The sequence below is a fragment of the Sceloporus undulatus genome, chromosome 1, assembly GCF_019175285.1.
Source record: "Sceloporus undulatus isolate JIND9_A2432 ecotype Alabama chromosome 1, SceUnd_v1.1, whole genome shotgun sequence".
Lineage (NCBI taxonomy): Eukaryota > Metazoa > Chordata > Lepidosauria > Squamata > Phrynosomatidae > Sceloporus > Sceloporus undulatus.
In genome coordinates, this window is record NC_056522.1 from 67,507,969 (window position 1) to 67,535,748 (window position 27,780).

Sequence of the window (27,780 nt, forward strand, 5' to 3'; positions counted from 1 at the left end):
TATCTCTGTTTGGTGGATTTTTGTTTGAGTTTGTAAATGGTCAACACAGCTACCCCTGCATATTTTCTAGAAAATATTCTAATTCACCTTTTTCCAGGAAATTCACATCATTGCTCATCTATGAACTGAACAGAAGCGATAAAGGGCTTACTCACAGAAACTAAAATAGTATCATCCATCTAGAAAGTTCATTTATCATACTCACAAATATTGGTCTGGGTTCATACTCTTCCTCAAACAAATTCTGGAGGGCAAAGAGAGCTGCCTGTGCAGTAAAAATGTCAGAAAGTATTAGTGTCTCAACTTCATCACATTTTGGAGTTCTCAAAGTACTTCATTCACCTTGAAAGGTTTTTTTTTTTAAAAAAGCAGGAGAGTATCAGAACAATACAAAACTCTCTCTAGATGAGGCTCAGTTTTCCCCAAATCAAATCAGGTACAGAGAATCACAAAGAAACCAAAGACTAACCAGTATATCATTCTATAACTACAGGGAGCAAACTGCCTTACAAGAAATCTCACAATCCCAAGAAACAAAGGTCATGGTTATGGGCAGTGGACACCCAGAACAAATATCACAAAGCATTCCCAGCTCCTAAAGGAACATCCAGGGCTTCAGCTAGCCTAGAATACCTCCCTCACAGTGATATTTAGTATACAGTGGGAGGGGAGGGCAAACTCTTTTGCCCTCATGTAATCTTTGTGCTATATATACAGAGCCAACAGCTTCAGGTTTGGACCTGGTTCCCATGTTGTTATTATCATCATCACTGTATCTTTTTATCTTTTCTTATTCCTGAAATTTCTCAAGGCAAGGGAATTATCCAATTTAATTATACACTGACTCTACCTCCTCCAGAACTATATAAAGTATTAAGGAATCAAGTAGGGCAGTACCCACATCCACATTCATTTTGAAATGCAGTTGTTAAAAAAAAAAAACATACTATAATCTTATATAAAAGAAAATTAATGTGCTTTGGACTCTTGTCACCTAAACATGAAATCCACATGTGAGATAGGAAGTCATTATCAACATTTCTGACACATATTCAAGATTTTTTTGCTTAGAACTCTCACCTTTGCATTGGCTGTATCAAATACGGTTTCAACTAGCATGATATCTACTCCACCATCTAGAAGTCCTTTGGCTTGTTCTGTATAAGCTTCCACGAGCTCATCAAAAGCTATTAAAAAACAAACAAAACAGATTATCTCATTACAACACATATGACATTGAAAAATTCATTCTAATTCCAATGTAAAACATGGTAATCATGCTTCATAAATATGTAAGGGCAGTAAAGTAATCTTGTTCTGTTATTTCCTACTGTTTTGAGGCAAACTGTGACAGGATATGTTTAGCTATCCCCAGATGATGTTGGATTAAACTCTCAGAATCCAGGAGCTTCTGAGGGTTCAAGTCTAACAACATCTAGTGGGCTGGGTTTGGGTACTAATGTTCTAGACCTGCATGTAATTTGCTTGGCTACACAACAGATTTGGCTGGCCACCAGTGTGGTGTAGTGGTCTGAGTGTTGGACTAGGACTCCGTGAGACCATGGTTCAAACCCACCCAGCCATGGAAATCCACTGGGTTTGGGCACATTATATTTTCCCAACTTCAAATGAAGTCAATGGCAGGTCCATAACCAACAAATTTTGCCAAGAAAACCCAGAGATATGATCACCTTGGGTCGTCATAATTTGGAAATAATCTGAAGGCAAAGACCAACAATAACCCAACAGATACCACAAATGCCTCAAAATCGTGATTAATGAATTTACTGACTGCAGAAGAAATATGAAACTGATTTCAAAATGGATCTCTTTAAACACATCAACTGCAGATTATAGAAGCATTTTAGTTTATACTGCAGAATCAGGACAACAAAAGCATCAAAAACAAGTATCTTTATACACTATTTAAACAAAAAGTAAGTAGCAATACTTACTAACATTCCTATAATCTGGCTTTTCCACTGAAGGAGAAACAGAAAGGGTCTTGTTTGTGGGACCCATTGCCCCAGCAACATATCTTTTATGTCCTTAACAAAGAAGAGGCATAAAAACACAGCATTCATATGGCAAACTTTGAATCACAGGATTAAAACATCACAAGAAATATGAATGAGAACAGGGAACTGGTCCCTACAAAGTGGCTGAAGGAAAACTATAAAACAGATATTTGTCTAAGAGGCTGAGCAGACAGGCCAGGATAGTGTTATTTTGGCCCTGGTGCTCAGCCAGATCAGTACCCAGGTTGGTGCATCCCTGCACCAGTCCAGGACCCACTACTGGCCCAGGACCCTTAGTATTCCTCACTATCACTGGTACTAAGGAAACTCCCCCCCCCCCAATTGCTGGGTCTGAAGCACCCATGTGGCCTTGCTTTCACATCAGACCCAGTGACGGTGGAAGGACTTCTCAGTATCAAGGACAGCATGGGAAGGTAAGGTAAGGTCCACAGGGGGCCACATAAACAGCCATGGTTTGATGTGGAGTTTCTAGGAAGTTCCATGGAAGACCATGAGTCAAACGGACCTGTGGTAAAGGATGTTTACCCTAAGACTGGGTCAGATCCACTGGATCTGTGTCCAGTCTACCAGGATCGGGCCTGATCCTGTCCCTGGGGTTTGGGCCTGCATCATCTGCACTGGAGGAAGTGAGGTCAGGGGGAGCACCTGGCTTTTGGCCCATGCAGACAACCCCTCTGGGAAAAAAAAAACAGAACAAATGGTCACTAGGGAGCAAGCTGTGGGTCAGAGAAGAAATGACAGCAAGAGCAGAATTCAAGAAGGGAATAAACTTCCCAATGTTTGAGAGTAGGGAGAATATTACTGCTTACAGAAGAAGGAAAGGAGAAATGAATGCTAGACAGGCAAGTCAACAGACTGGGTAATTAAAGGAAATACATCTTCAGAATAAAACCTCATTCAATAAGGTATGGTATGTATCGAAAGAAAGAAAGAAAGAAAGAAAGAAAGAAAGAAAGAAAGAAAGAAAGACTTTTCAGTGGTGGCGTCCTGGTTTAGGAATAATCCTCTAAGAAAATCACAATCTCTTTTATATCCAGGTCAAGGCATGTTCATTTGATCAGGTATTCAAATTTATTTTATTAATTCTATTTTACTTGACATGTTTGTGGTTCTCTGTTATATGAGGCTTAATGTGTAAAGCTGTTTTTTTTTAATATAGTTGTCACTCATTCGTTCATTGGATACTGTCCTGGAATCTTTCAGGATGACAGCCTGGTTAGATATTTAGTAATTAAAAAAGGGAGAAAGTGAGGGCTCAAAAAGCTGGAAAATGAGGAAATAATAGGAGGTGAAAGTAACGATTTCATGAAATAATGAACAGTGAAGACACAAAGACAAACAAAAAAATTAGTTGAATAAAATGAGGTCAAGAATACAGGACTGGGCAAAACAATCTATGGAGCCTAGAAACAGCAGGAAACAGGCTAAAGGAACTTGCCAAGAGGAGCCAGTATTAATGGGTCTAGAATCTAACATGACAAAAATATTCTAGCAGTCGTGACTTCTGTTCTCACTAGAGAACTGCAATCTGAGAAGCCTGAAGGGTGTACAAGAGCAGGAAGCCTTCATTTTATATACTTAAAAATTAGGAATTCTTACTTGAAGACATCTAGTAAGAACAGAAAATCTAATCTGGAAAGCTGGATGGATATGACACGATCAAAGGGTATAACAACCTTGAAAAGACTGAAGCCAGTTTGCTTTTTGAAAATGCTATTATGCCCTAAACTGCAATGTGGGAAAAAGATGGAAGAGACCTGTCCTTAGCAATTACTAGTCCCTTTTATTTTGAGATCGCTGCACATCTTCAAAGCTACTGAGAGACCACAAATCATGTTTGAAACCAAATTATGTTTTTTTTTTTCTGATGGAATGTTGAAATTTTATATCCTCTAATTGCTTCAAACACTAGATATCTTCAAACATCAGAATCTGAAAACCAACCTGTTTAGCTGCATTTTATCCAATTTGGTATAAATAAATTTTAAAAACAAGTGTGCATGCTGCACTGAGTTTAAAATTGATTTTACTGAAGGGCATCTCTAGTAATCATGTATTTTAAATAACAACCTGGTAAACAAAAGTGACTCATAGTAACCTGCAATCCAAGCACAGTGTTGTAAGAAAAGAAAACTACTTACCTGTTTCAGCAGTAACATCAACGGCTGCTCTTCTAGCTACTTGTGCTGATAATTTATTCAACCTATAAGCCTAGGAGGTGGACAAGTATGTAAATTGGAATATGAAAAACAAGACAGAAGAACCCAGGTTATCTTCCAGGGTGAACTACCCTGTTCTGACTGCAGGTTAAGGGCAGAGGTTGCTAGGGTACTTAGGCTTTGTTGCCCAAAAACACCAGTTTACTTCTATTTAGGTTTTCATACTACCACCTTGGCTCTAAATAATAATAATAATAATAATAATAATAATAATAATAATAATAATAATAATATTTATTTGTATACCGCCCTCTGGCAAACCAATCCGGGCGGTTAACAACAGTAAAATATAAAATATGACAATTAAAAACACTTTATCCCTCCCCCCCTTAAGACAGTATTAAACAGTATAACAGTATAACATATTAAAAACACAATACAAAGCATAAAACCAGCAGTTAATCTACATTTAGTTTGGGAAAGGCAATTGGTGAGGTTTAAAATGAGTCCGGGATGCATTTTATGGATCCCATAAGAACACTCTGGTGACACGAGAATGTGTCCCAGCCCTCTAGAATATCTGTTCTGGTCTAGAAACTCCTAGAAGAAATAAAAGCTAAACCTTCCCACGTCCTAATTCAATTAAGACAATACCACTAATTGAATAATAGAAGTCCTGAGATCTTCTGTAGCCAATCAGTTATCAACACATTAGGGATGTGAGAAATAGGCACTTATTCTCTTTATCCACAACAACATACAATGACACACCACATCAATAACCTACATCAAGAGAATGGTCAACTGCTGATGAGATTTATTTAATTTATTTTCTTGCTATTTGGGATTGTTTTATGACAAATTCATGGGCAGGACTGTGGTTTTGTGACAAAAATGTTTTGCATAAAAAGTGCCTTTTCAGCAAAATACACTATGCAGGACTTTTTAATTAAAACTAAAGAAAGAAGTGGGAGCAGAAAAATGGCCTTAGGGCTATAATCTGCTAGTCTGCAGTAATGCAGAAACTATTACTGGCCAAGAACCCAAGCATATGACATCTGCTTCCAACATGAATACCCATCAGATGTTACAGGTCCAACATAGAAATCTAGATACTCTGTTTTGTCATTAATTCCTGTTATATGCACCTTCCCAGACTTGTAGAAAACCCTGTCTTGACATAGTAAGAGATCTCAGCTTGGTAAAAATGGAAATGAAAGCTTAAGCCTGTTCGTGCAGTATTAAACCACAGTTTAATGTTATGTCCACATGCAGGAACTACCAGTCATGCCATTTATTTCAAGGAACCTGAAAATTAAAATCACCATCAGTTAAAAAGTCCACATAAATTCTCTCCTCCAATTTAAAAGGGAAAGGGGAGCAGCAGGGGATCCTTCGATCCAAATACTGGCATGCAAGAAAGGCAAGGGGAACCAGCAGCCTTAGGATGTTGAGCTAGAGTACAAGGTGGTGGGAAGAAGTGGCAGAGATCCTGCTTAAGCTTTGTGAGCTTTGCCGGGATTTGCCTGGCAGGTTGGAACTTCACTGCTGCTCCTGCTTTCCTTCATTGAACAGGCCAACCAAAGAGGTAGCAGAAGAAGCCATTTTTAAGGGGGGTCAGCTTGAATCTGTATGGGGAAGGCATGTCTCTGGTAAAGGAGGGGAAGGAGTATCTGGGGAGATACTCCAAAAGTGTCCTTTGCCTATCTCACCTCTCTCAGATTGAGGGTCCTTCCTCACTGGGGAGAAATGAAGGAAGCCAACTGTGCCTCTCTCTGCCCCAGCAAAGTATTGAGAATCCTTCCTCAATAGGGAGAAGCTTCTCCCTTTGCACTCAAGCCACCTGGGGAGCAGCAATCAAGCAGCCACCTAAGAAGCAACTGAGAAGCCTCTTGTCCATGTCAGTCTTGCAGCAAAGAGTGAAATAGGCGAGAGGCTCCTCAGTCACTGCTCAGTCACTGCTCCCTTTGCATCCAATCACCCTGGGAGCAGCAACCAAGCAGCCAGCCAGCCAGCCTTTCTTTTGCTATAAGGCCAAAAAGGGGGAAAGCATACCTGGGCCACTGCCACTGCTGTACTTGCACATGAATGACTGAAGCAGACAAGGTGGTGGTGGCAAGCTGGGTATATCTGAGATAGATGTCACTGTCAAACAGTAGACCTATAATCAAGAAATAAGTAGAGGGAAAGCACTAGAGTTCTCATCCCCCAAAAACGGGGACCACTGTGTTAAAGGAACCTAATTGTACGAATAGCAATTTTGTTATTACTTTCGATACAGCAAATTGTTAAGAAAAGGCCTGATGAAAATGCCCCATTGTCCCCTAGGAGGTATGGGGGTTTGTTTGTTTGTGGAGCGGGTGCAGCTCTCCAAGATCTCCTGGGGGGGGGCTACCGTGGACCCCTACTCTTCCACAGTTACTCTGATCTACTGTATCAAAAGTAATAACTAAACTCCTTCTCATAGAATTAGATTCCTCTGATGGACAGTCAAGCTGGGAATGATATTGTATTGACTTTGGTACAGAGTATATGTTAAGATAATGGGCTACAGGTCATAATCCAGCCTTGTAAATAGGCATAGATCCAGAGATGCTTATTTCTTTGTGTTATTTATCTTTTGACCCAATGAAAACACTTCTATGAGATGAGGTAGACTACCTCACTATCACTAGATACAAGCTCTACTTTCTGCCTCATAGAAGTGAACAACTGCAGTCTTTGTGAGCTAGCTATGATTAAACAGTTGAGCATTGTGACTGTTAATCCTTGTCTCTCCTAGTCATTTAATCCTTCTTTGCAAAGCTCAGATAATCTTTTAGCTGAAACAAGCTCTCTCAGAAATTTTTATATGCAGTACCCTAAATACACATGCAGGGGAAAAGTTGAGGAACAGTGTGATGTTATGAGCCATGTAGTCTGTATTAGGCCTTGAGACAAGTTACAGCCTATGAGATTTAAATAATGTCAATTTCCTCTTTCCCCTTCATACTTTTCTATCACCTTTACCTAATGAAGAAACATCTGATTTCAAAAGCTTGCACAGAACACAGAATGCCTTTTTAGTGGACTGTTGAAAGGTATTAATATGGATTTTGGAATTTAGCTTATGGTCAAAATAGCTACTCCTGCATTTGTCATCCACATACATGGCACTAAAGAAAATAATGTAAGCAAATGGACAGTTATGTCACCTACAGTAAGGGGAAACAACAAAGGGAAAGCGAAGGATAGCAAGGTCTTTACCAATGCAAACTTTAATATAGATAGTGGGGGAGTTCAGAATCAAGCCGATCTTACTGATGGAAAACCCAACCAACATACTTACCAGCTGTTCAAGGCCATAGTCAGCTTGGGCTACTCTAGTGCTGCTGAAGGTGTTTGTCTCTATGATATCAGCACCAGACATCAAGTATTCCTGGAAGAAAAAGATAGCAAATAAGGCTTTTATCAAGGTGGGTGTGGAAGAAATATAAAAAGTATCTTTACAATTTGAGTTTCTGTATCCTGAAAAAATTACTATGTAACATTTTTTTAAAAACCATGATAACCTTATTAGGATTTCTGGTTTCAGCAGAACTCAAACATTCTGTTTTAAAGTAATATAATATAATACAGTATAATATAATATAGGAATGTTTTTCATCTTTAGGAGCTGAAGGAGAAGGAAACGGAAACATTTTACTTATGCTATATTTTTCAGTTCTATTTGTTAATCGTTTCAATACATACTGAATGTACATTTAGTGATTAACTGCATCCTTCTGGTATCCAGGAAAAACATGTAAGAAGTATTGATGGTTTATTTTTTAATCACCTATAATCTAATGTACACAATAACAAATATAATATACACATACAATGAGCCCGCGCCATACGCAGGCTCATTATAGGCAGCTTTCAGCTTATGCTGAAGGCCCGGCAAAAGGGAGAATGGCGCCCATGTGCCCACACACAACCGTGCAGCGAGCACGAGCCCCATTATATCCAATGGGGTTCGAGCATACGCACTTTTATAGAAAGCCTACTTAACACAATATTCTATAATACATAATTAATAAAAACTATACATTCAGCATCACAAATGAGAAAATTTAAATCCTATTTATCAGATTATTTCTAGAACTTTCTAAAGGATGATTTCAGTTCTGGTTCATTCTGAAAGAAAACTGAAAAGTAAGTAGTCTCTCAATATAGATGACATTCTCTGTTAATAACTTAAATCAACAGTAAGGAAACTATGGCCCTGCAGTTGTTGAGCTAATGCCCTCATTATCCTTGACTTTTGCCTGTGGTGGCTAAAGCTGATAAGGACTGGAGTCCCAACAAGATCTGGAGATGCACAGGAACTTCATCCCTGCTGTAAGCTGAGGAGCCCTATTATGTTTATGGCCCCTCCATATCTGTATGCTCCTGACTACTTTAACCATAGACCCTCACATTATAACCTTGACTTCAGTGACCTTCATGTAAGTTACACTGTCATGCATGTTATAAAACAAAAGTAGAACATCAATCTTTTAAAAAGTTATAAAATGAAAATACAAGGTTCACTGGTAATGAAACATGACCATTCTGTAAAAGAGAGAGCCAGCATGGTGTAGTGGTTTGAACACTGCACTATGACTCTGGAGACCAGGATTCAAATCCCTGCTCAGCCATGGAAATGGCTGAGCCTTGGGCAAACCACACACTCTTCAGTTGCAGAGAAAAGCAAAGGCAAACCCTCTCTGAACAAATCTTTGCTAAGAAAACACCATGATCTTATGGTAGACATAGGTAGGAAATGATTTGAAGGCACACAACAACAAATTCTGTAGAGACTAGTATTCAGTAATGCGATCTATGAGTATATATGAGCTTGAATAAATCCAAAGTGATGGTGTCCATATGTTTGCAATAATGCCTCAAGAGCTCCTTGAATGGCCTATATACACATTTAACAGCTTCTCTACCACTGCTGATAAGTAACCAGGTGTAAAATTGGACTCTCTAATCACTTTAATTCTGCTATTAATCTTAAGAGATTAGACGGAAATCTTCAAAAGTCCTACCATCTGCAAATTCATCTAGTGCCTTTTCATTATTTGAACAGCAGGGAAGGAAAATCTACCATATATTATGTAATTAAATTATAATTGAAAGTGGCAATAGCAGTAATTCTACTTTGATACTCATGCTGTTCTTCCAAATGAACACACCTCAGTTTCTTAAAGAAATGTATGTTTCCCCACAGATGTGGAAGAACTGATATGACTTTATAAAGCATTAACATGGCTGTACTGTTTACTTTAAACCCTTGGGATTTCATTCATTGAAATAAAGAAAATAAATGAGGATAAGGGTAATTACAGCCAATTATATTTTAATCAGAATGTTGCCAGTGAAAAATATGCAACTTAGATTTTCAAAGAAACTAACTGATGATAACAGTGTTCTCTTGGAAACACTCTAAAAACTAAGGGCAAACTTCTACTGTATGATCATTTGGGTGACTGGAAATATCTCTTGTTGCAAAAGTATCCCATGCATTTTAATATTTAAACAAGCATCTTCTACCAATGCAAAAAACAAAACAAAAACCCTTCAACACAAACTGGGAATCAGGAGTATAAAATTACACAAGGATAGCCAGTTAGACATCACTCAAAGAAGGAGAACATAAGAGGTAACCAATCGGCATAAATCTAAATTTGGACTAAGATACTGGGAGAACTCACAATCAAAGCACCCCCAACAGATGGCCATCCAGCCTCTGTTTAAAGGCCTCCAAAGGAGACTCCATCACCCTGTTGGACAGCTCTGACCGTCAGGAAGTTCCTCCTGAGATTTAGGTGGAATCTCTTTTCCTGTAGTTTGAACCCACTGCTCCTTGTCCTCGTTTCTGGAGCCATGGAAAATACGACTCTTCCCTCTTTGATATGACATCCTGTCAAATATTTAAGCATGACTATCATGTCCCCTTTTAACCTTCATTTCATCAGGCTAAACATTCCCAGCTCCCTAAGCTGCTCCTTATAAGTCATGGCTTCCAGACCTTTCAGCATTTTAGTCACCCTCCCCTGGATACACTCCAGTTTGTCAACATCCTTCTTGAATTGAGGTGCCCAGAGCTGGACACAATATTTGAGGTGAGGCCTGTCCAAAGCAGAACACAGTGGTACTATCACTTCCCTTGGTCTAGACACTAAACTCCTGTTGATGCAACCAAAAATCATGTTCCCTTGCACATGAATTGTTGTACAATTATTATTATTATTATTATTATTATTAACCTTTATTTATAAAGCGCTGTAAATTTACACAGCGCTTTGTACAACCAGGTGTCTCCCATCCTATATCTGTGCATTTCATTTTTTCTGCCCAAGTATAGTATGTTACATTTCTCCCTGTTGAAATTCATCTTGTTATCTTTAGCTCAGTTCTCTAATATGTCAAGGTCATTTTTAATTTTAATCCTGTCATCTGAGGAAATAGCAACCCTCCCAGAACTGTCTTCCACTGTCCTGCAAATCCAGGCCCCCGACCTTTCTGATCAAGTCTATCCTTCTGGCATGTGGTCTTCCTCTTGTTCTACTTCCCTCAACCTATTCTAGTTTTATTGTCTTTTCTAATAAGTCATGCCTTCTCATGATATGGACAAAGTATAACAGCATCACCTTAATTATCTTAGCTTCCAGAGAGATTTCCGGCTTGATCTGTTCTATGAAACATTTGGCTGTCTTTTTGGCTGTCAATGGCAGTGGCATTACCAGCTCAGATGTCACCTGATGCAGGGAGCAGGCCTTCCAGGGGGTGGGACTTATGGAGGTGGGGCCAAAAGGGCAGCTTCTCCCAAGTCCATGGAGGACTCGGAGGGCATCCTGCCTCCCCCTGTGCCTTCCAAATCCTCCAAGAACTCAGATGACATCCACCCTTCCTCCCCCCATGCCTTCCTCCAAGGAGTCGGAGGAACCACAAATTATTAAGCAATACACTTGGATCTCTGGGAAACTCTAGACTTAGATGGGCATCCCTAGAGGTCCAAACATGTGGGCCCTGTGGTGCTGTTTTTCTTCAGCTCAGTTGAAAATTTAAAAAATTATTTTACAAACAGGCTAAGTGCTCAGGGACAGAGCTCAGAATGCTATATTTTTTAAAAGTAACACAAACAGCATTACCCATTACCTTTTCCAAAGCAGTGTGTTATCATTACATGTTACTTTAAGATCAATATATTAGTAATGCATTATTAACATGTAACATTTTCATTACTTTATAATAATTATTTTTTTAAAAAATACACTTTAAAAATGAGAGGTGGAGAAAAATGGCTAAGAACCACATTAATGCCCAATATTTTAGAAGTAAAGATTACTTATTGCACCAACAGAATCAATGTAACCATATATATCATTATTTTGCAGAAAGAATACCATTATGTTCTCATTAACCCAAAGATATTACAGGCAACACCATTATTTGTTATGCATTATTTCCAAGTTGTACCCAGAAGCATACTATATCATGCCCAGAGACTGTTCCATTTGATTTAACCACAAAGTCACCAAGAGAGGAATAGGAAAACAATGGCTGCAGTCTTAGGCTTCCAAGGACACTTTTACATTATCTGGAAGAATAAAGCACACTAATACAGAGAACAAAGAAAAAAGACCAAATCATGCTTTAAACATCAATGTTTCAAAAGAAATAAGACACTGAATGTTTAGAAGTGAAATCTACAATAAAGCATATCTCCACAAAACCAAGTAGGCTCTCATTCAGACTTCCAGCCAGTCTGCAATAGTATTGGTCAAGCCATGGCTGGAGGAGGGGGCACCTTATTATCTTTCCCATCCCTCCATGCCCTTCAGCACTGACACAGCAAATGGAATGGAAGTTTGAGTCAGACTACCTGTCTTAAAATTGAGCACTGTATAACCCTGTTATATCCTTACAGTAAGCATGGGGAATGTGTGGCCCTCTAGATGTTGTTGGGCAGTAATTCCCATAACCTTCAGATAGCATGCCCAGTTGTGATGGGTGCTGCACTTCTGGAGGGTCACAGGTTTCTTACACATTGGATGAAACCATGATTTTGAAATTTTTAATCTTCTTTTAATTCTTTATATTTTCTTTTTTATTTTTATTTATTATTTTCTAAACACTCAAGATAGCTAATATGGATAAAAGACCAACAGACCAACTAATCCAAATGCCATCCAAGTATTAACAAAACAAAATTGTAAAGAACATGGGCATAATCCAGCCCCTTATAAACTAATAAAAGTTTCCCAGTTCATTTCAATAGGAGGTGAACAGAAACAACTTACATGCTGTATATACAGTACTCACATATAAGTCTAGAAATTTTAATCAAAAAATTGACCCAAAAAGCCTTGGTGGATTTATCCAAGGATCACTACAAGCACTGTATTTTAACTCTTGTTAAAGAAAGAAGCCATCCCCTTCTCTGAGTAGAGTTGCAAAAGGTGAGAGGTAATATCTGTCAAGGGAGAACCTAAAAGAAGCACAGAACCCACTCTACTCTCCCTGCCATGGTACAGCTTCTGGCCTTTTTGAATGCCAGAGTAAAAAAATTGTGACAGTGGTGACTCTTTGGTGCTTCCCCTCAAAGGAGCACTGAGAGGAAATGGGCTCTGAAGGATCTGAATAAGACATCTGATTATGTTTGTCAGGTTTTCTGGGTGAAAATAAGGCAACGTTATCACATTCAAGTTAAAGGCTGTAATCACTGCCAAAACAGTTGCCATTTTTACCCTCGATTTAACCATGGGTCATATCAAAATCCATAATTTTGGTCCTAAAACCTGCCTTCGACCTGAGGTTGACATAAGGCCCGTACAGACAGGCCAAAATAAAGCTGCTTCGGGTCACTTTAGACGTATGGTGTTTAAATGACACACACATCTTAAGAAGCCAAAAGCCACACCAAAGCTGTGCTCCAGTCCTTAGGACTGGAGCATGGCTTTGGTGCAGCTTCTGACCTCTTAGGATGCATGCATAATTTAAACAGCATACCTCCAAAGTCAAGTATATATGGTATCTTCTCTAATAACATAATTCAAAAGATGTAAGAGATTCATGATTCTTATACACACCTTGATCTGCAGAAGTTTTTGGACAAAGGTATCCATGATGATTGATCTTAAAAGTTGTCATATATATTCCAGAAGAATCAATACATTCCTTTAATAAGGATCTTCAACAAAAAAAAAAATATACTGACCTTGTGAATTTTGTAGATTATATCAGGCTGAGTAATGCTTAACAGATCATTGTTTCCTTTTAGCGGTTTCAAATGATCTTTAAATTCTTGTCCCTGGAATTCCTCTTCTGTCAAGTTATGTTGTTGGATCATGGTCCCCATGCCTCCATCCAAAACCATAATACGCTCTTGCAAAATGGATTCAATTTCATCTTTCAGGCTTTTTTTGGTAACTGTGTTAGGAACGAAGTTAGGTTAAATTTACACTCCAGCATACTCTTCAGCATACATCTACTTTAACAAACTGTGCATAGTATTGAAATAAGATATCATCAGAACTCCTAGCTCGTATTCTCACCCTATCCTGAAGATATAGAAATTGTTTGCATAATGGCAGCTATACTGAACATCCACAGTGGAAGGAAAAGGTTTGGATAACTGTTTCTACTCTGTAAACAATCATTTTTGTCCTGCCAGATTGAAACTCTAGCCGGGGCCTGACTAAGAAATGTCCATGAGAAGGAATTCACATAAATATAATAGCACCTATTTAGCACTATTTCATCTTTTGTTGCTAGGTCACCTTGCTGTCTCCACACAAGAGCAGAAAGCAGACCACCTGGAAACCTGCTGTGTAGAATCTGCATGGCAATGTACAGATAAAATCATTCAGATCTGCTCCAATTTGGATGCTGTGGCTAATACAGGTCTGGTGAATATAATCCCGCCTCTACTTGTCTTATGCCAGTGATGGCGAACCTTTTTGGTTCGCCGTGCCCGGGGCGGAGTTTCCACCCTCCGGGGGGGGCGCATGCTGGGGGTGGAGCTTCCAAGGGGCCCATTCGGCCGAAGGGAAAGGAAGCCAAAGGGAAGGGCTTGGGCACCCGTCCCAGGCCCTTCCCTTCGACCCCTTCCTTCGGCTGAACGGCTCCAAGGCGCCCATTCGGCCGAAGGATGGGAGGCTGAAGGGAAGGCTTGGACACCCATCCAGGCCCTTCCCTTTGGCTCCTTCCTTCGGCCAAATGGGCTCCAAGGGACCCGTTCAGCCGAAGGAAGGGAAGCCGAAGGGAAGGGGCTTGGGCACCTGTCCCAGGCCCTTCCCTTCAGCCCACCTTCAGCCGAATGGGTTCCAAGGGGCCCGTTTGGCCGAAGGAAAGGGAAGCCGAGGGGAAGGGCTTGGGCACCCATCCCGGCCCTTCCCTCGGCCCCTTCCTTTGGTCAAACGGCACCAAGGGGCCCGTTCGGCTGAAGGGAAGGGAGGCCGAAGGAAGGGGCATGGCACGCCGTGTCCTGGGCTCGTCACGGCCTTTGCAGCCCCAGATCTTCTCTCCAGAGGGAGGTCTGGGGCTGCAAGGGCTGCGAGGAAGCCAGGACCCAGCACACCGCGGTCCTGTGCCCTCCACATCCTTGCAGCCCCAGATCCTCTCTCCGGAGGGAGGTCTGGGGCGCAAGGGCCGTGATGGAGCCCAGGATGTGGCACACCGCCATCCTGGGCTCTTTCGCAGCCCCAGATCTCTCTCTCCAGAGGGAGGTCTGGGGCTGCAAGGGCTGGGACGGAGGCCAGGACCTGGCATGCTGCCGTCCTGAGCTCTTCCACAGCCTTTGCAGCCCCAGATCTCTCTTTCCGGAGGTAGGTCTGGGGCTGTAAGGGCCGCGACGGAGCCCAGGACATGGCACGCCGCCGTTCTGGGCACTTTCACGGCCTTTGCAGCCCCAGATCTCTCTCTCCGGAGGGAGGTCTGGGGCTGCAAGGGCCGTGACGGAGCCCAGGACCCGACACACCGCCTCCTGGGCTCCTCCACGGCCTTTGCAGCCCCAGATCTCTCTGGAGGGAGGTCTGGGGCTGCAAGGGCCACGACAGAGCCCATGACACGGCTCGCCGCCACTGCTCCTCCTCAGGGGCCTTTTCCTGCCCCCAGCTGTCTTTCTGGAGACAGTTGGAGGCTGGGAAAGGTCTCTGGGGAGGAGCAACTGGCACACGCCGGTCACTCCGCCTCCCCCCCCCGACCCTTTCCCAGCCTCCAGTTGTCTCCAATAGGCAACTGAAGGCTGGAGAAAGGCTGGGAGAAGGAGCCAGACAAGCGTGCCTCTGGCTCCTTCTCTCCAGCGCCATTTTCTGCCTTCCCGCTATCTTCGAGAGACAGCGGGAGGTCCGAAAATGGCAGGGAGAAGGAGCAACAGGCACACGCTTCCCCCGGTGCCCGTGCCTGGCAAAACAGCCCAGAGTGCCAATTCCGGCACACGTGGCATAGGCTTGCCATCACGGTCCTATGTTATTTAATAGGTTTCAGATTGTGCAGCATGAGGATGTGGCAGGATCCTTGGAGAAGTGAGACCCACCACATACATACTAGATCCATGCCCTTCCTGTCTTATAAAATCAGCAGAGGGGGACAGTTTTAAAACAATTGGAGATGTTAGATGCCTGCATGTTGTTTCCATCTATACAGGGACCCCTCTTTTGTAATTCAGTATGTCTCCATTCCAGTGAGGTTACAGGACTCTTTTTCTCTGCCTACAAAGATGCCTGTGACCTCACTGTAATGGAGACATAGTGGATTGCAAAAGAGTGGTCCCTATTGAGACGCAGATAGACTAAATTTCCTGGACTTTGAAAATCTCCTTATTGCCGCATGGCCAGAAGGAGGAGGAGCCTGCCTGCAAAAGATATCCTCCCCATCATAACATCTTTACAAAGGACTGAAACAACATGCAGGCATCTAACTAACATTTCCAATTGTTTTTCCCCACCTGTTTGGTTTGTAACATCTTGCCTGATGAAGAAGCCCATGGAGCTTCGAAAGCTTGCAACAAGTATACTGTGCATTTCAGTTGGCAAATAAAGCCTCTCAAATATTAGCTAAAAAATCTGAAGCTAAGATTGCCCATAAAGGACAAGTAATTTGGTAAAGCAGTTCAAACGAAGCAAATCTAGCTAAGTTTAAAAGAATGCAGATAGGCTAAAGTTTCTTTAGGTTCAAGGTTTCTGCTATAACTGCAGAAACTGACAACTGCAAACAGAGGTCTGAAACACACTGCAGATCTAATCCAGTATGAGACTGCTTTACCTGCCAGCTCAATGCTAAGGAATTCTGGGAATTGTAGTTATGTACGACATTTAGTCTCCTTTGTTAGAGAGCTCTGGTCCCACAATAAACAATTCCCTAGCACTGAGCCAGGGCAGTTAAAGTGGTCTCAAACTGGATTATTTCTGCAGCATGTTTTGGACCAGAGTTACATTTTCTATCCACACACCTCCCATACATATCTACACACAAGCATATTCTTTTACCAGTCTTTCCTAATGAGACAATGGTGGTACCGAGATGGCTGCCATATAAAAGCAATCAACTGATAGCCCCATTTTAACAATGCTTACTCTCAAGTCTAACCAATTTTATTAAGACTTAAAGTTTACTTAAAATGTAATCTTCAAAGAAGTGCTCAAAGTTCTAGTTCTATAGTCAAATGAGAACATACTGTTTTGAAATCCTTTAAAGATAACAAGGTTATGAGGCAGTTTTCTGTGCTCACCAAGAGGATGAAGAAACATCTATCTATACAAGGGCTTTGTCAGTACCTGGTGCAGAAGCTGTCCTCTAAAAGGAAAAGTATGACGTGACACAGACCATAGCACCTATAATTCTATGCAACAACTCATATTGGCTCTGTTTTCAATGTAGTCTTCTATGCAAAGACCTAGAATGGGCTTAACCGAGAAATGTGAGTACCAGATATTATCACAAAGAATCTTTCAAAAAGCCAAATGCAAGAGGATAATCCATATTCACAGATTACTATCTGTGAGAAAATATTTGATAATATCCCAGGATCCGAAGGAAAAAAATGGTTTCATTCAAAAGAACAAGAAATATCAGGAGCTTAGTAATGCATGTTGATTGCAAAGTTTTAAAATAAGCAACTGACAATATTATGATGGCTATGCCTAAACCAATAGGGCACCATCCAGGTGGCCATTATACATATTGCATCTATGCAACTAAAATAACAGAATGTATAAATTGTTTTGACCAACAATACAAATTATCTCATCTTGGTACATGCAATACTAGCTGTATGATTTAAGTTATTAAATGCCCGTGCAAGAAACTATGTGAGAAGGATTTTGAGACTCATAAAGTAAAGAATAGAAAAAGTCTCTCCAATTTGAAGAATAGAAGGGCGGGGGCTCCTCTAGTTGGCCATTTTGAAGAAATCTAATATTCTTTATCAAATTTCCACTTTGGGGAAATAAAAAGAATTTATAATAACAATATATTTTGAAGAAAAAAAAGATGTTGAATGGATTCTAAAATTGAAATCCCTTTTGCCTTTTGGTCTGAATGAAGATTCTAGCCCTACAATCTTAGTCTAAATACTAGAGAGAATAATTGTAAAATAATGTATAAATGATCAAAATACATATATACTTGTGTACTAGTCAATCTCATATATAAGTCATGTTGGGAGCCAAAAACATGGATTTTGAAATGAACCGTGGATAAATTGAAGGAAAACCTTAGGGGATGAGAATGTTTTAACGAATCGAATTGAGAAGAAGGAAATGGAGGAAAACGGGATGTTTGGTGGTCAGAGAGATCCAGAGGAGGAGGATGGGGAGAGAAGGTTCTAACATCAGATTGGGAAGAGAATCACCACACACACACACACTCCTGCTTTGGCAGGTCTTTCAGAAATCACTGCCGAGGAACTGAAATTGGGACATTGGGGCTGCTTTTTTTAGGACCTTTCTCAGCAGTATAACTGTATTGACCTGTACATAAGTCAACCCTGGATTTTAGGGTCAATTTTGGGGCATAAATTGTTCAATTTATAATTGAGTATATAGGGCAATGTCCCAAATGGGCTGAGTAATCACCTGGATAGATGGCATCAGATGTCCCTGGGACTGATTCCAACACATATCATTGGTTCATCCTTTTCAAAGACTATCTGGAATAGCTATATCTATAGGTATAGGTATAGATATAAAGCAGAATAATGCAGAATTTGTTCTTTTAAAATATTTAATGGCCCTGTATTTTGGAGAGTGTTCACAACTCCACTGATTTCGGCTGAAGGATATGCAGAGCTATAATCTATAAAATCTATAATTGTGTAGATTATGAAAAACTATGGATTGCTCTTAAAGAAACCACAATATTTGATTAGCCTAATGTGTAACCTGTACTCAGGACAAGAGGTCACTATTAGGACAGAATAGGGAGAAACAGAGGGGTTTCCAATTGGTAGGGATGTCAGGCAAGGCTGCATTTCATCACCGTGTCTGTTTAATTTGTATGCTGAACATATAAGCAAAACTGGATTAGACTCTGAGGAAGAAGGCATGAAAATTGGATGAAGGAACATCAAGAATTTAAGATATGTAGATGACACCATACTACTAGCAGAAAATAGTGAAGAACTGGAACAATTCTTGACAAATTGTAAAGAAATTATAAAGTTTACAGTTTATAGTTGAACATTAAGAAAACAAAAATAAGGATCACAGATTATATATGTAACTTTAAAATAGACTATGAAGACAGTCAATGATTTCCTGTACCTTGTCAGGTGCGGCTGCATCAAGAGGAGCCCCCATTGGAGTAGTGTGGGGCAAGGGGAGATATAGCGGTAGGAGTGTGGAATTGTATCATAAGGGAAGGCGGGATCGATGTGTAATATCTATCCCACCTTCCATCCACTCTCCTAACCAAAGAGGTCTGAGGGTCAGTCCAACTGTACCACAAACCCTGTCTCTGCTCCTGTGCAATGCCAGGTCGGTTAAGAACAAGTCCCACATAATATATGACCTTGTGGAGGATAAGAACTGCGACCTGGCTTGCATAACTGAGACCTGGCTTGGGCCTGAGAGTGAAGCGGTGTGGGCACAGGCCCTCCCTGCCGGGTACTCAGTGAAGGACCAGATCAGGGTGAGTGGGCGGGGGGGGGGGGGAGTTGCCTTGATCTACAAGAACACCCTTTCCTTGACCAGGAACCATGTCCGCCAGACAGACTATATCGAGTGTATATACCTGACCCTGAAGGCTAGGGACAAGTTAGGGATTCTGTTGGTCTACAGGCCACCCCGTGCGCTAACAGACTCCCTGGCCGAGCTGACACAGCTGGTCTCGGAGCTGGTGATGGAGTCCCCCAGGCTTCTTGTCCTGGGGGACCTCAACATCCCCTTCGAGGCCAGTCAGGTTCCAACTGGTGCAGCTCGGGAGTTCATGGCTACCATGACTGCCATGGGCCTGTCCCAATTGGTCACAGGGCCCACGCATTGTGCCGGTAATACACTCAATGTTGTCTTCTGTACGGACATGGAGTCTCCGTGGGCAGAGGTAACCAATATCTCTGCCCTGTCATGGACGAATCATTTTCTGGTTGAGGCTAGTATCAAGGCTACTGTCCAGATCCCCCCCGGGGGTGGCGGACCTATTAGAATGGTCCACCCTTGAAGGCTGATGGAACCAGAAAGGTTCCAGGAAGCCCTAGAGGGCCATTTGGTTGGAACTGACGGCGATTCTGTTGATGCCCTGACCAACATCTGGGATGTTGATCTTTCCAGGGCTATACACAGTATCGCTCCCAAGTGTCCTTTCCGGCCTGCTTCCAATAAAAAGCCCTGGTACACGGAAGATCTCAGGGCAAGGAAGCGGGCTGCGCAACGACTAGAGCGCAAATGGCGGAGACATCGGGACTTGGCCGACAAGACACTCCTAGAGTCTCATTTGAAGGCCTACGGAGTGGCAATAGGTGCAGCTAAGAATTCGTTCTATGCTGCACGTATTGCGTCCGCGGAGTCGCGTCCAGCAGAGCTGTTCAGGGTGGTGAGAGAGCACACTCAGTTGGCTCCCCCCCTGAACCCACTATTGGAGCCATCTAAAGCCTGCTGTGACGAGTTTAACAACTTCTTCGCGGATAAAATCTCTCGGCTAAGGGCCGATCTTGACGCTGTTATTGGTTCAGAATCAGGAGTAGAGGCGTCCAGTGCTTCCGTGGACTCAGTTATACTGGATCAGTTTGAGTCTGTTAGTACCAAGGATGTAGACAGGATCCTCAGCAGCGTTAGGAAGACGACCTGCTCTCTCGATCCCTGTCCTTCATGGCTGGCAGTTCAAGGGGGAATGGCGACAACAGAAATGCTGTGTCGCATCATCAATACATCATTCAGGGAGGGCCTTTTTCCATCGAATTTAAAAACGGCCATTGTAAAACCTTTATTAAAGAAGCCCTCCCTTGACCCCCTAATTCGAAACAATTATCGGCCTGTGTCACTGCTGCCATTTTTAGGGAAGGTGATCGAGAGGGCGGTTGCCTCCCAGCTGCAGAGGGTCTTGGAGGATATGGATTATCTGGACCCATTTCAAACCGGCTTCCGGGCGGGCTATGGGGTTGACACTGCCATGGTCGCCTTAGTCGATGATCTCCGTCTGGGCATGGACAGGGGTAGCGTGTCCCTGTTAGTGCTCTTGGACATCTCCGCGGCCTTCGATACCATCGACCATGGTATCCTTCTGGATCGCCTGGGGGAGTTGGGTATCGGGGGCACTGCTCTGCAGTGGTTCCGTCCCTACCTCTCGGGTAGATTCCAGATGGTGGAGCTGGGGGACTGTCGCTCCGATAAGAGGGCCCTTACATCTGGGGTCCCTCAGGGAGCGATCTTGTCCCCTATGCTATTTAACATTTACATGAAGCCGCTAGGAGAGATCATCCGGAGACACGGGGCGCGGTGTTATCAGTACGCTGATGACACCCAAATAGTCTTCTCTGTGTCTCCGACTGAGGCAGTGACTAGGGATGACATCTCTCCGCTCAATGCCTGTCTGGAGTCGGTAATGGGCTGGATGAGGGAAAACAGACTCAGCCTGAATCCAGAGAAAACGGAAGTACTTGTGATAGGTTCTCCTGGTCCTGGGAAGGAGGTTAGTCCACCTGTCCTGAACGGGGTCACGCTCCCCGTAAAGGACTCAGTTCGCAGTTTGGGGGTGCTCCTTGACTTGTCGCTTCACCTGACCCCTCAGGTGGATGCGACAGTTAGGAGCACTTGTTATCAGCTTCGGCTGATACGCCAGCTGCGTCCCTACCTCGACCGGGGGGACCTTGAAACAGTGGTGCATGCACTGGTAACCTCTCGACTTGATTTCTGTAATGCGCTCTACATGGAGCAACCCTTGTACCAAGCTCAGAAGCTGCAGTTGGTTCAAAATATGGCCGCTAGGCTGGTCTCTGGTAGTTCCAGGGCCAGCCACATAACACCGATACTGAAAGATCTGCATTGGCTGCCAATTCGCTTCCGGGCCCATTACAAGGTGTTGGTTGTTACCTATAAAGCCCTAAATGGCTTGGGCCCAGAGTACTTGGAGGACTGCGTCTCCCCATATAATCCGCCCCGCACACTCAGGTCAGGGGGGAAAAATCTTTTGAGCGTTCCCAAGACAAAATTTGTACTAATGGCGCAAAGGGCATTCTCTGTGGCAGCCCCGCAATCTTGGAACGCTCTCCCTGAGGAGCTCCGCTTAGCCCCCTCCCTGGAGTCGTTCAAGAAGAACCTGAAGACTCATTTATTTTGTCAAGCCTTCCCTCACATGTCCTGACTGCTTTTCCCCTAGGTACTGTCTGTTGTATAGTATTGGATTTTTTAGATTGATTGGTAATTTTTGATTGATGCTATGTGGATTTTAATGATGTATAGTTATGCTGGTTTTATTGGGGGTGTTTTTCATTGTGAAGTTGTTTTTTAATCTGTATTGTATCGCATTTGTATTGCCTGTAAACCGCCGTGATCGTGGGAACGGCAGTATAGAAATAAAATCTCAATCAATCAATCAATCAATCATTTCCTGTACTTTGGCTCAGTCATTAACCAATATGGAGACTTCAGACAAGAAATTAGAAGATGACTAGCAATTATGAAGGGACTAAAGAAAATCCTTAAGTGTGAAGATATATCTTTGAATTCCAAAATCAGGACTGTCCATGCCATTGTATTTCCAATTTCCATATGTGATTGGGGAAGCTTGGCAGCAAAGAAACCTGATAGGAAAAGAATCAATGCATTTGAGATGTGGTGCTGGAAAAGAGTTCTATGGATACTGTGGATTACTGGAAAGACAAATAAATGGGCCCTAGAACAAATCAGGTCTGAGCTCTCTCTGGAAGCCAAGATGATTAAACTGAGACTGATGTACATTCGTGAGAAGACATCTTTGTACGTGAGCCACCTTGGGTTCCTTCTGGGAGAAAGGTGGCACACAAATGAAGTAAATAATGAAGTAAATAAATAAATAAAGACATGACTCACTTGAAAAGGCAATAATGCTTGGTATGGTAGAAGGCAAAAGGAAAAGAGGAAGACTTACTGCAGATGAATACTCAAAGAAGCCCAGGTCCTAAGTTTACAAGATCTAAGCAGGGCTATTGATTATAGAGTAAATTGGAGGTCTCTCATTCATAGGGTCGCTATAAGTTGAAATCAACTTGATGGCAGTTAACAACAACAAATTCCTGATCACCAACATAATGATAAAATTTAGCAACTAAACAATGGCTTATCGTTGAATGTAAATCCTATTAATAAGCTTATTATACTTCAAAAGAACCAGCGTGGCACAGTAATTCGAGTGTTGCACTATAACAAAACAAACAATCAGCTCCATTTATATACCGCTTCATACTGAACTAACAGTGTCTAAGCAGGCTACAACTGTACGCTAATTGCCCCCAACAATCTGGATACTCGTTTTAGCGACCTCAGGAGGATGCAAGCCTGAGTCAAGCTTGAGCCCTTTTGCTGATATTAAACTCGCAACCTTATGGTTTTGAGTGAGTGGCTGCAGTACAAGCACTTAACCACTGTGCCACCAGGGCTCTGGGGACCAGGGTTCAAATCCCTTTACTGCCATGGAAACCCACCAGGTGACTTTGGGCAAGTCACACTCCCTCGGCCTCAAGAAAAGACAATGGCAAACCCCTTCTGAAGAAACTTGCCAAGAAAACCCTATGATAGGTTCACCTTATGGTTGCCATAAGTTGAAAAGCACACAACGTGCTTCTGACAACTCTGCTTAGGGAGTGCTGGGTTCACTGATAAGCAGTACAGAAATGTAAGTGCTGTTGTTATTGACCAAAGGTTTTAGTGCACTGGAAAGTCTTCCTTTGGTGCCTAAATGAAGCCAACATTGGTTTAATATTGGTCTCTGAGGGGAAGCATTCCACAATTAGATTGCCACAACTAAGCAAGCCCCCTTACACAGATTACCAGAAGTCGTCCTTTTCCAGGATATGTCCTACATTTCAGCCTTCTGTCCAGGAGGAATTTCAAAATGTCCTCCCTTCTAAGCATGACTAAGAAGCATGAATTTATATTTGTAGTAGTGTTTTTTGCTTTTATTTGGTAATGGCCTACATTTTCCTTGAATGTCCTACATTTTGCAGTGACTTGTCCTCCTTTGCCGTTAAGATATCTGGTCACCTGGTCACTCTGCTCTTGCATGTCCTCACCCAGCATATTGATCTCAAAGGTGAGACACAGATGAGAGCCTCTGACAGCAGACCTCATTCCTTGGGCAGGCACACATATGCCCGTATTCTTCAATTAGTCTTTTCCCCCCCACAGTAATAAAAACAACTTCATTTATATACCACTTTATACTGAACTAACAGTGTCTAAGTGGTTTACAACTGTAAGCTAATTGCCCCAACAATCTAGGTACTCGTTTCAGCGACCTCCTCGGAAGGATGCAAGCCTGAGTCAAGCTTGAGCCCTTTTGAACTCACAACCTTATGGTTTTGAGTGAGTGGCTGCAGTACAGGCATTTAACTACTGTGCCACCAGGGCTCATAGGTTGGAGCCAACACAAAATTATGGTAAGGTAGACTCTCCCTTCACACCTTCAGCTTGCATCCTTCACACAGACAACACAGTAAATGTACAGCTTTCAGCAGTGTGGACTATTCAGTAATCTTTCAAACAGCATGAAGTGTAGTGCCCAAATGTATATTCAATTTTGCTATAACTTTTAAAAGTGTCCAAGTTCTGTAAATATGAAAAAGCCTGCTTTGTTTTATTCACCATGGCAGGAGCAGAGATTAAGAGGACTTAGTGGTAAATCTGAAGTTTTGTAACGTATTTACATAATCTATAAATGTTCAGACCAAATAACAATGGTGTTTTTAAAAGTCTGTCAGTGCTGTTGAGTAATACTTGTGCGTGAACCAAGGTGACCAAATGCCCTAACCACAAAGGAGGACAAGGCACCGCAAAATGTGGGACATTCCCAAATAACAGCTCAAAAACACACATATGAATGTAAATCCATGCTTCTTTGTCAGGCTCAAAATGGAGGCGGTTTTGAAATTCTTCCTGGACAGAAGGTGGAAATGTAGGACCTGTCCTGGAAAAGGAGGGCGCTTGGTCACCCTGGACCTAAAGTTCTTTGAAAATGCAGCTGATTTCTTGTATTCTCCCCAGACTTTAAAACCTGCAAAATAAATAAATGAATAAATAAAAACAAAACCATGTGCCAGTCTGAGAAACCGAAAGTAAGAGGTAGACTTTCCACATGGGTTACTAAAAAGAAATCATACTGATGTATCTCAACATGAAATATCTCAGAACTATATCTCAATATTGAGGTATCTGAGACACAGAAATATACACAAGGTTGGAAATCAAGTTGCCGGTGGCTGGTACTATTCTTTTGGCTGATACTGCCTTTTTAATATGTAGGGACAAAAGCAATGAACTCTCCGCGTGGAGCTCAGCTCATTCATATATTATTTAATCTGCATGCTGTATTGCATCATGTTTTTCAGTCTGGTACAGCTACTAATGGGAGAGCGAGACAAGAAACGAAAACATATAAACTGGGGGAGGAAAATTAATTCTTCTTACTCTATAAACTTGGTTCTGCCAAGCAAGCCGTGCACCTGAATTTGCAAAACCTTTAGTTGGGGGGAGGGGGGCTATTAATAATAAGGGTCTCATTCATAATCAAAGCCAACTTGGCAGCAATTTAACCACAGCTGCATCTGCACTACAGAAATAAATCCGGCTTGACACCACTTTAACTGCTATGGCTCAAGGCTATGAATTTCTGGGAGCTGTCGTCTGTTGTGGCACCAGAGCAAAGTTGTGCTGGTCGCTGTTGTGCGCCATCAAGTTGTTTCCAACTTATGGAGACCATGAGGTGAACCTATCCTAGGGTTTCCTTGGCAAGATTTGTTCAGAAGAGGTTTGCCATTGCCTTCCCCTGAGGCTGAGAGAGTGTGACTTGCACAAAGGTTGTGCAGAAGTTTCTCAATGCCTTACCTAGAATCATAGAATCGTAGAGTTGGAAGAGACTGCAAGGGCCACCCAGTCCAACCCCTTTATTCTGCCATGCAGGAACTCCCAATCAAAGCATACTTGACAGATGGCCATCCAGCCTCTGCTTAAAGACCTCCAAAGAAGGAGGCTCCAACACTCTCTGATCCGGGAGCCCTTACTGTCAGGAACATTAGCTCCTCCTAACGTTGAGGTGGAATCTCTTTTCCTGGAGCTTGCATTCATTGCTCCGGGTCCTGTTCTCTGGAGCAGCAGAAAACAAGCTTGCTCCCTCCTCAATATGACATCCCTTGAGGCCGCCCTTGAGGCCAGTCACACTCTCTCAGCCTCAGAGTGAGGCAGTAATTGGTAGCAAAGCCCCCCAGTAGTCCCTCCTCCTGCTCCCAAGACCCGGGAAGGAATCCAAAGCCTTCCACGCCCAGGAAGGAAACGCACCGTCCCCCGGGAGGCCCCTCCGCTGCTTGTCCCCTTCGTGGCGCGTGAGAGCCATCTTCCTCTCCCTTCGCTCTCCCAGACAGTTCTGAGAGCCCAGAGCTTGCCGGCTGGGTAGGAAGAACAGGGCGCATGCGCACGGGAGTGTCACCGACTGCGCAGGCGCACAGCCCAAGCCTCCTTCCTTGTGGGCGCTGGGGCTTTTGCTTCGCGCGGATGGAGCTCTCCAGAGCAGTGAGGCGTCCCTGGTGGTCTTTGGGACTACTTACCCCCCCCCCTCGGATGACGTGGTTTCCCTCCGCCTAGATAGAGAGTCCCTCGTTCCCAAATCCCTGGCCCAAAACCCACTCTGAGACCGCATTAGCTGCCCTGGGCTCAGTGCTAGGGGACTCTGGGAAGTGTAGATGATTGGTAACCCCTGCTGCCCCTGATGTTGACCTCCTCCTCCTCCTTCCTTACCACACCAGACTGAATCTTTAGTAATGCCTTTTGTACTCCTCGTTAATCATAATTCCCGCATATCACTGGATGTACTAATAGTTGTGGCATTAAAACAACTAGCAAAATTACAAACTATACCTTTAAATTACAATATCATATGCACAGCCTCAATTATTATTATTATTATTATTATTATATTAAAGTTTATTTATATAGTGCCATAAATTTACACAGCGCTTTACATAATGAGCGATCAGAATCCAAATAAATGCCTGCCTATGGCATACAGTCTTTACATAGGCATAGCTTCATGGGGCTGAAGTGACCAGTGGGGTCCCACAGGGCTCTGTCCTGGGCCCAGTGCTATTCAACATCTTTATCAATGACCTGGATGACAGAATTGGGAGCATACTTATCAAATTTGCAGATGATACCAAATTAGGGGGAATAGCTAATACTCCAGAGAACAGGATCAAGATTCAAAATGACCTGAATAGACTAGAAAGCTGGGCCAAAGCTAACAAAATGAAATTCAACACAGAGAAATGTAAGGTATTGCACTTAGGGCGGAAAAATAAAATGCACAGATATAGGATGGGTGACACCTGGCTTAAGGAGACTACATGTGAAAGGGAACATGAACATGAACATGAATGTGAACATGAGTCAACAGTGTGATGCGGCAGCTAAAAAGACCAATGCAATTTTAGGTTGCATCAATAAAAGTATTGTGTCTAGATCAAGAGAAGTAATAGTGCCACTGTATTCTGCTTTGGAATATTGTGTCCAGTTCTGGGCACCACAATTCAGAAAGGATGTTGGGAAACTGGAGCGTGTCCAAGGGAGGGTAACTAAAATGGTGAAGGGTCTAGAAACCATGTTCTATGAGGAACGACTCAGGGAGCTGGGGATGTTTAGCCAGCTCCCTGAGTCGTTCCTCATAGATCATGATGATATGATCACCCTGTTTAAATATTTGAAGGGATGTCATATTGAAGAGGGAGCAAGCTTGTTTTCTGCTGCTCCAGAGAACAGGACCCGGAACAATGGATGCAAGCTGCAGGAAAAGAGATTCCACCTGAACATTAGGAGGAACTTCCTGACAGTTAGGGCTGTTCGACAGTGGAACACACTCCTTCCTTGGAGTGTAGTGGAGTCTCCTTCCTTGGA

The 27,780-nt window shown here is 42.6% G+C and overlaps 1 protein-coding gene across 1 annotated transcript in view; it reads right to left on the bottom strand.

The window, feature by feature from the left end:
- MTR (5-methyltetrahydrofolate-homocysteine methyltransferase) overlaps positions 1 to 26,298 on the bottom strand; it is a 113,719-nt gene extending 87,421 nt beyond the window's left edge. The window contains exons 1-7 of the mRNA XM_042474173.1: positions 26,173 to 26,298; positions 13,428 to 13,639; positions 7,527 to 7,616; positions 4,181 to 4,250; positions 1,956 to 2,048; positions 1,081 to 1,187; positions 206 to 265 (exon numbers count right to left, since the gene is read on the bottom strand). Coding sequence (XP_042330107.1) covers positions 206 to 265; positions 1,081 to 1,187; positions 1,956 to 2,048; positions 4,181 to 4,250; positions 7,527 to 7,616; positions 13,428 to 13,639; positions 26,173 to 26,227 — 687 coding nt within the window. The 5' untranslated portion in view covers positions 26,228 to 26,298. The remainder of the gene's footprint in view (positions 1 to 205; positions 266 to 1,080; positions 1,188 to 1,955; positions 2,049 to 4,180; positions 4,251 to 7,526; positions 7,617 to 13,427; positions 13,640 to 26,172) is intronic.
- Between the last annotated feature and the right edge of the window lie 1,482 nt (positions 26,299 to 27,780).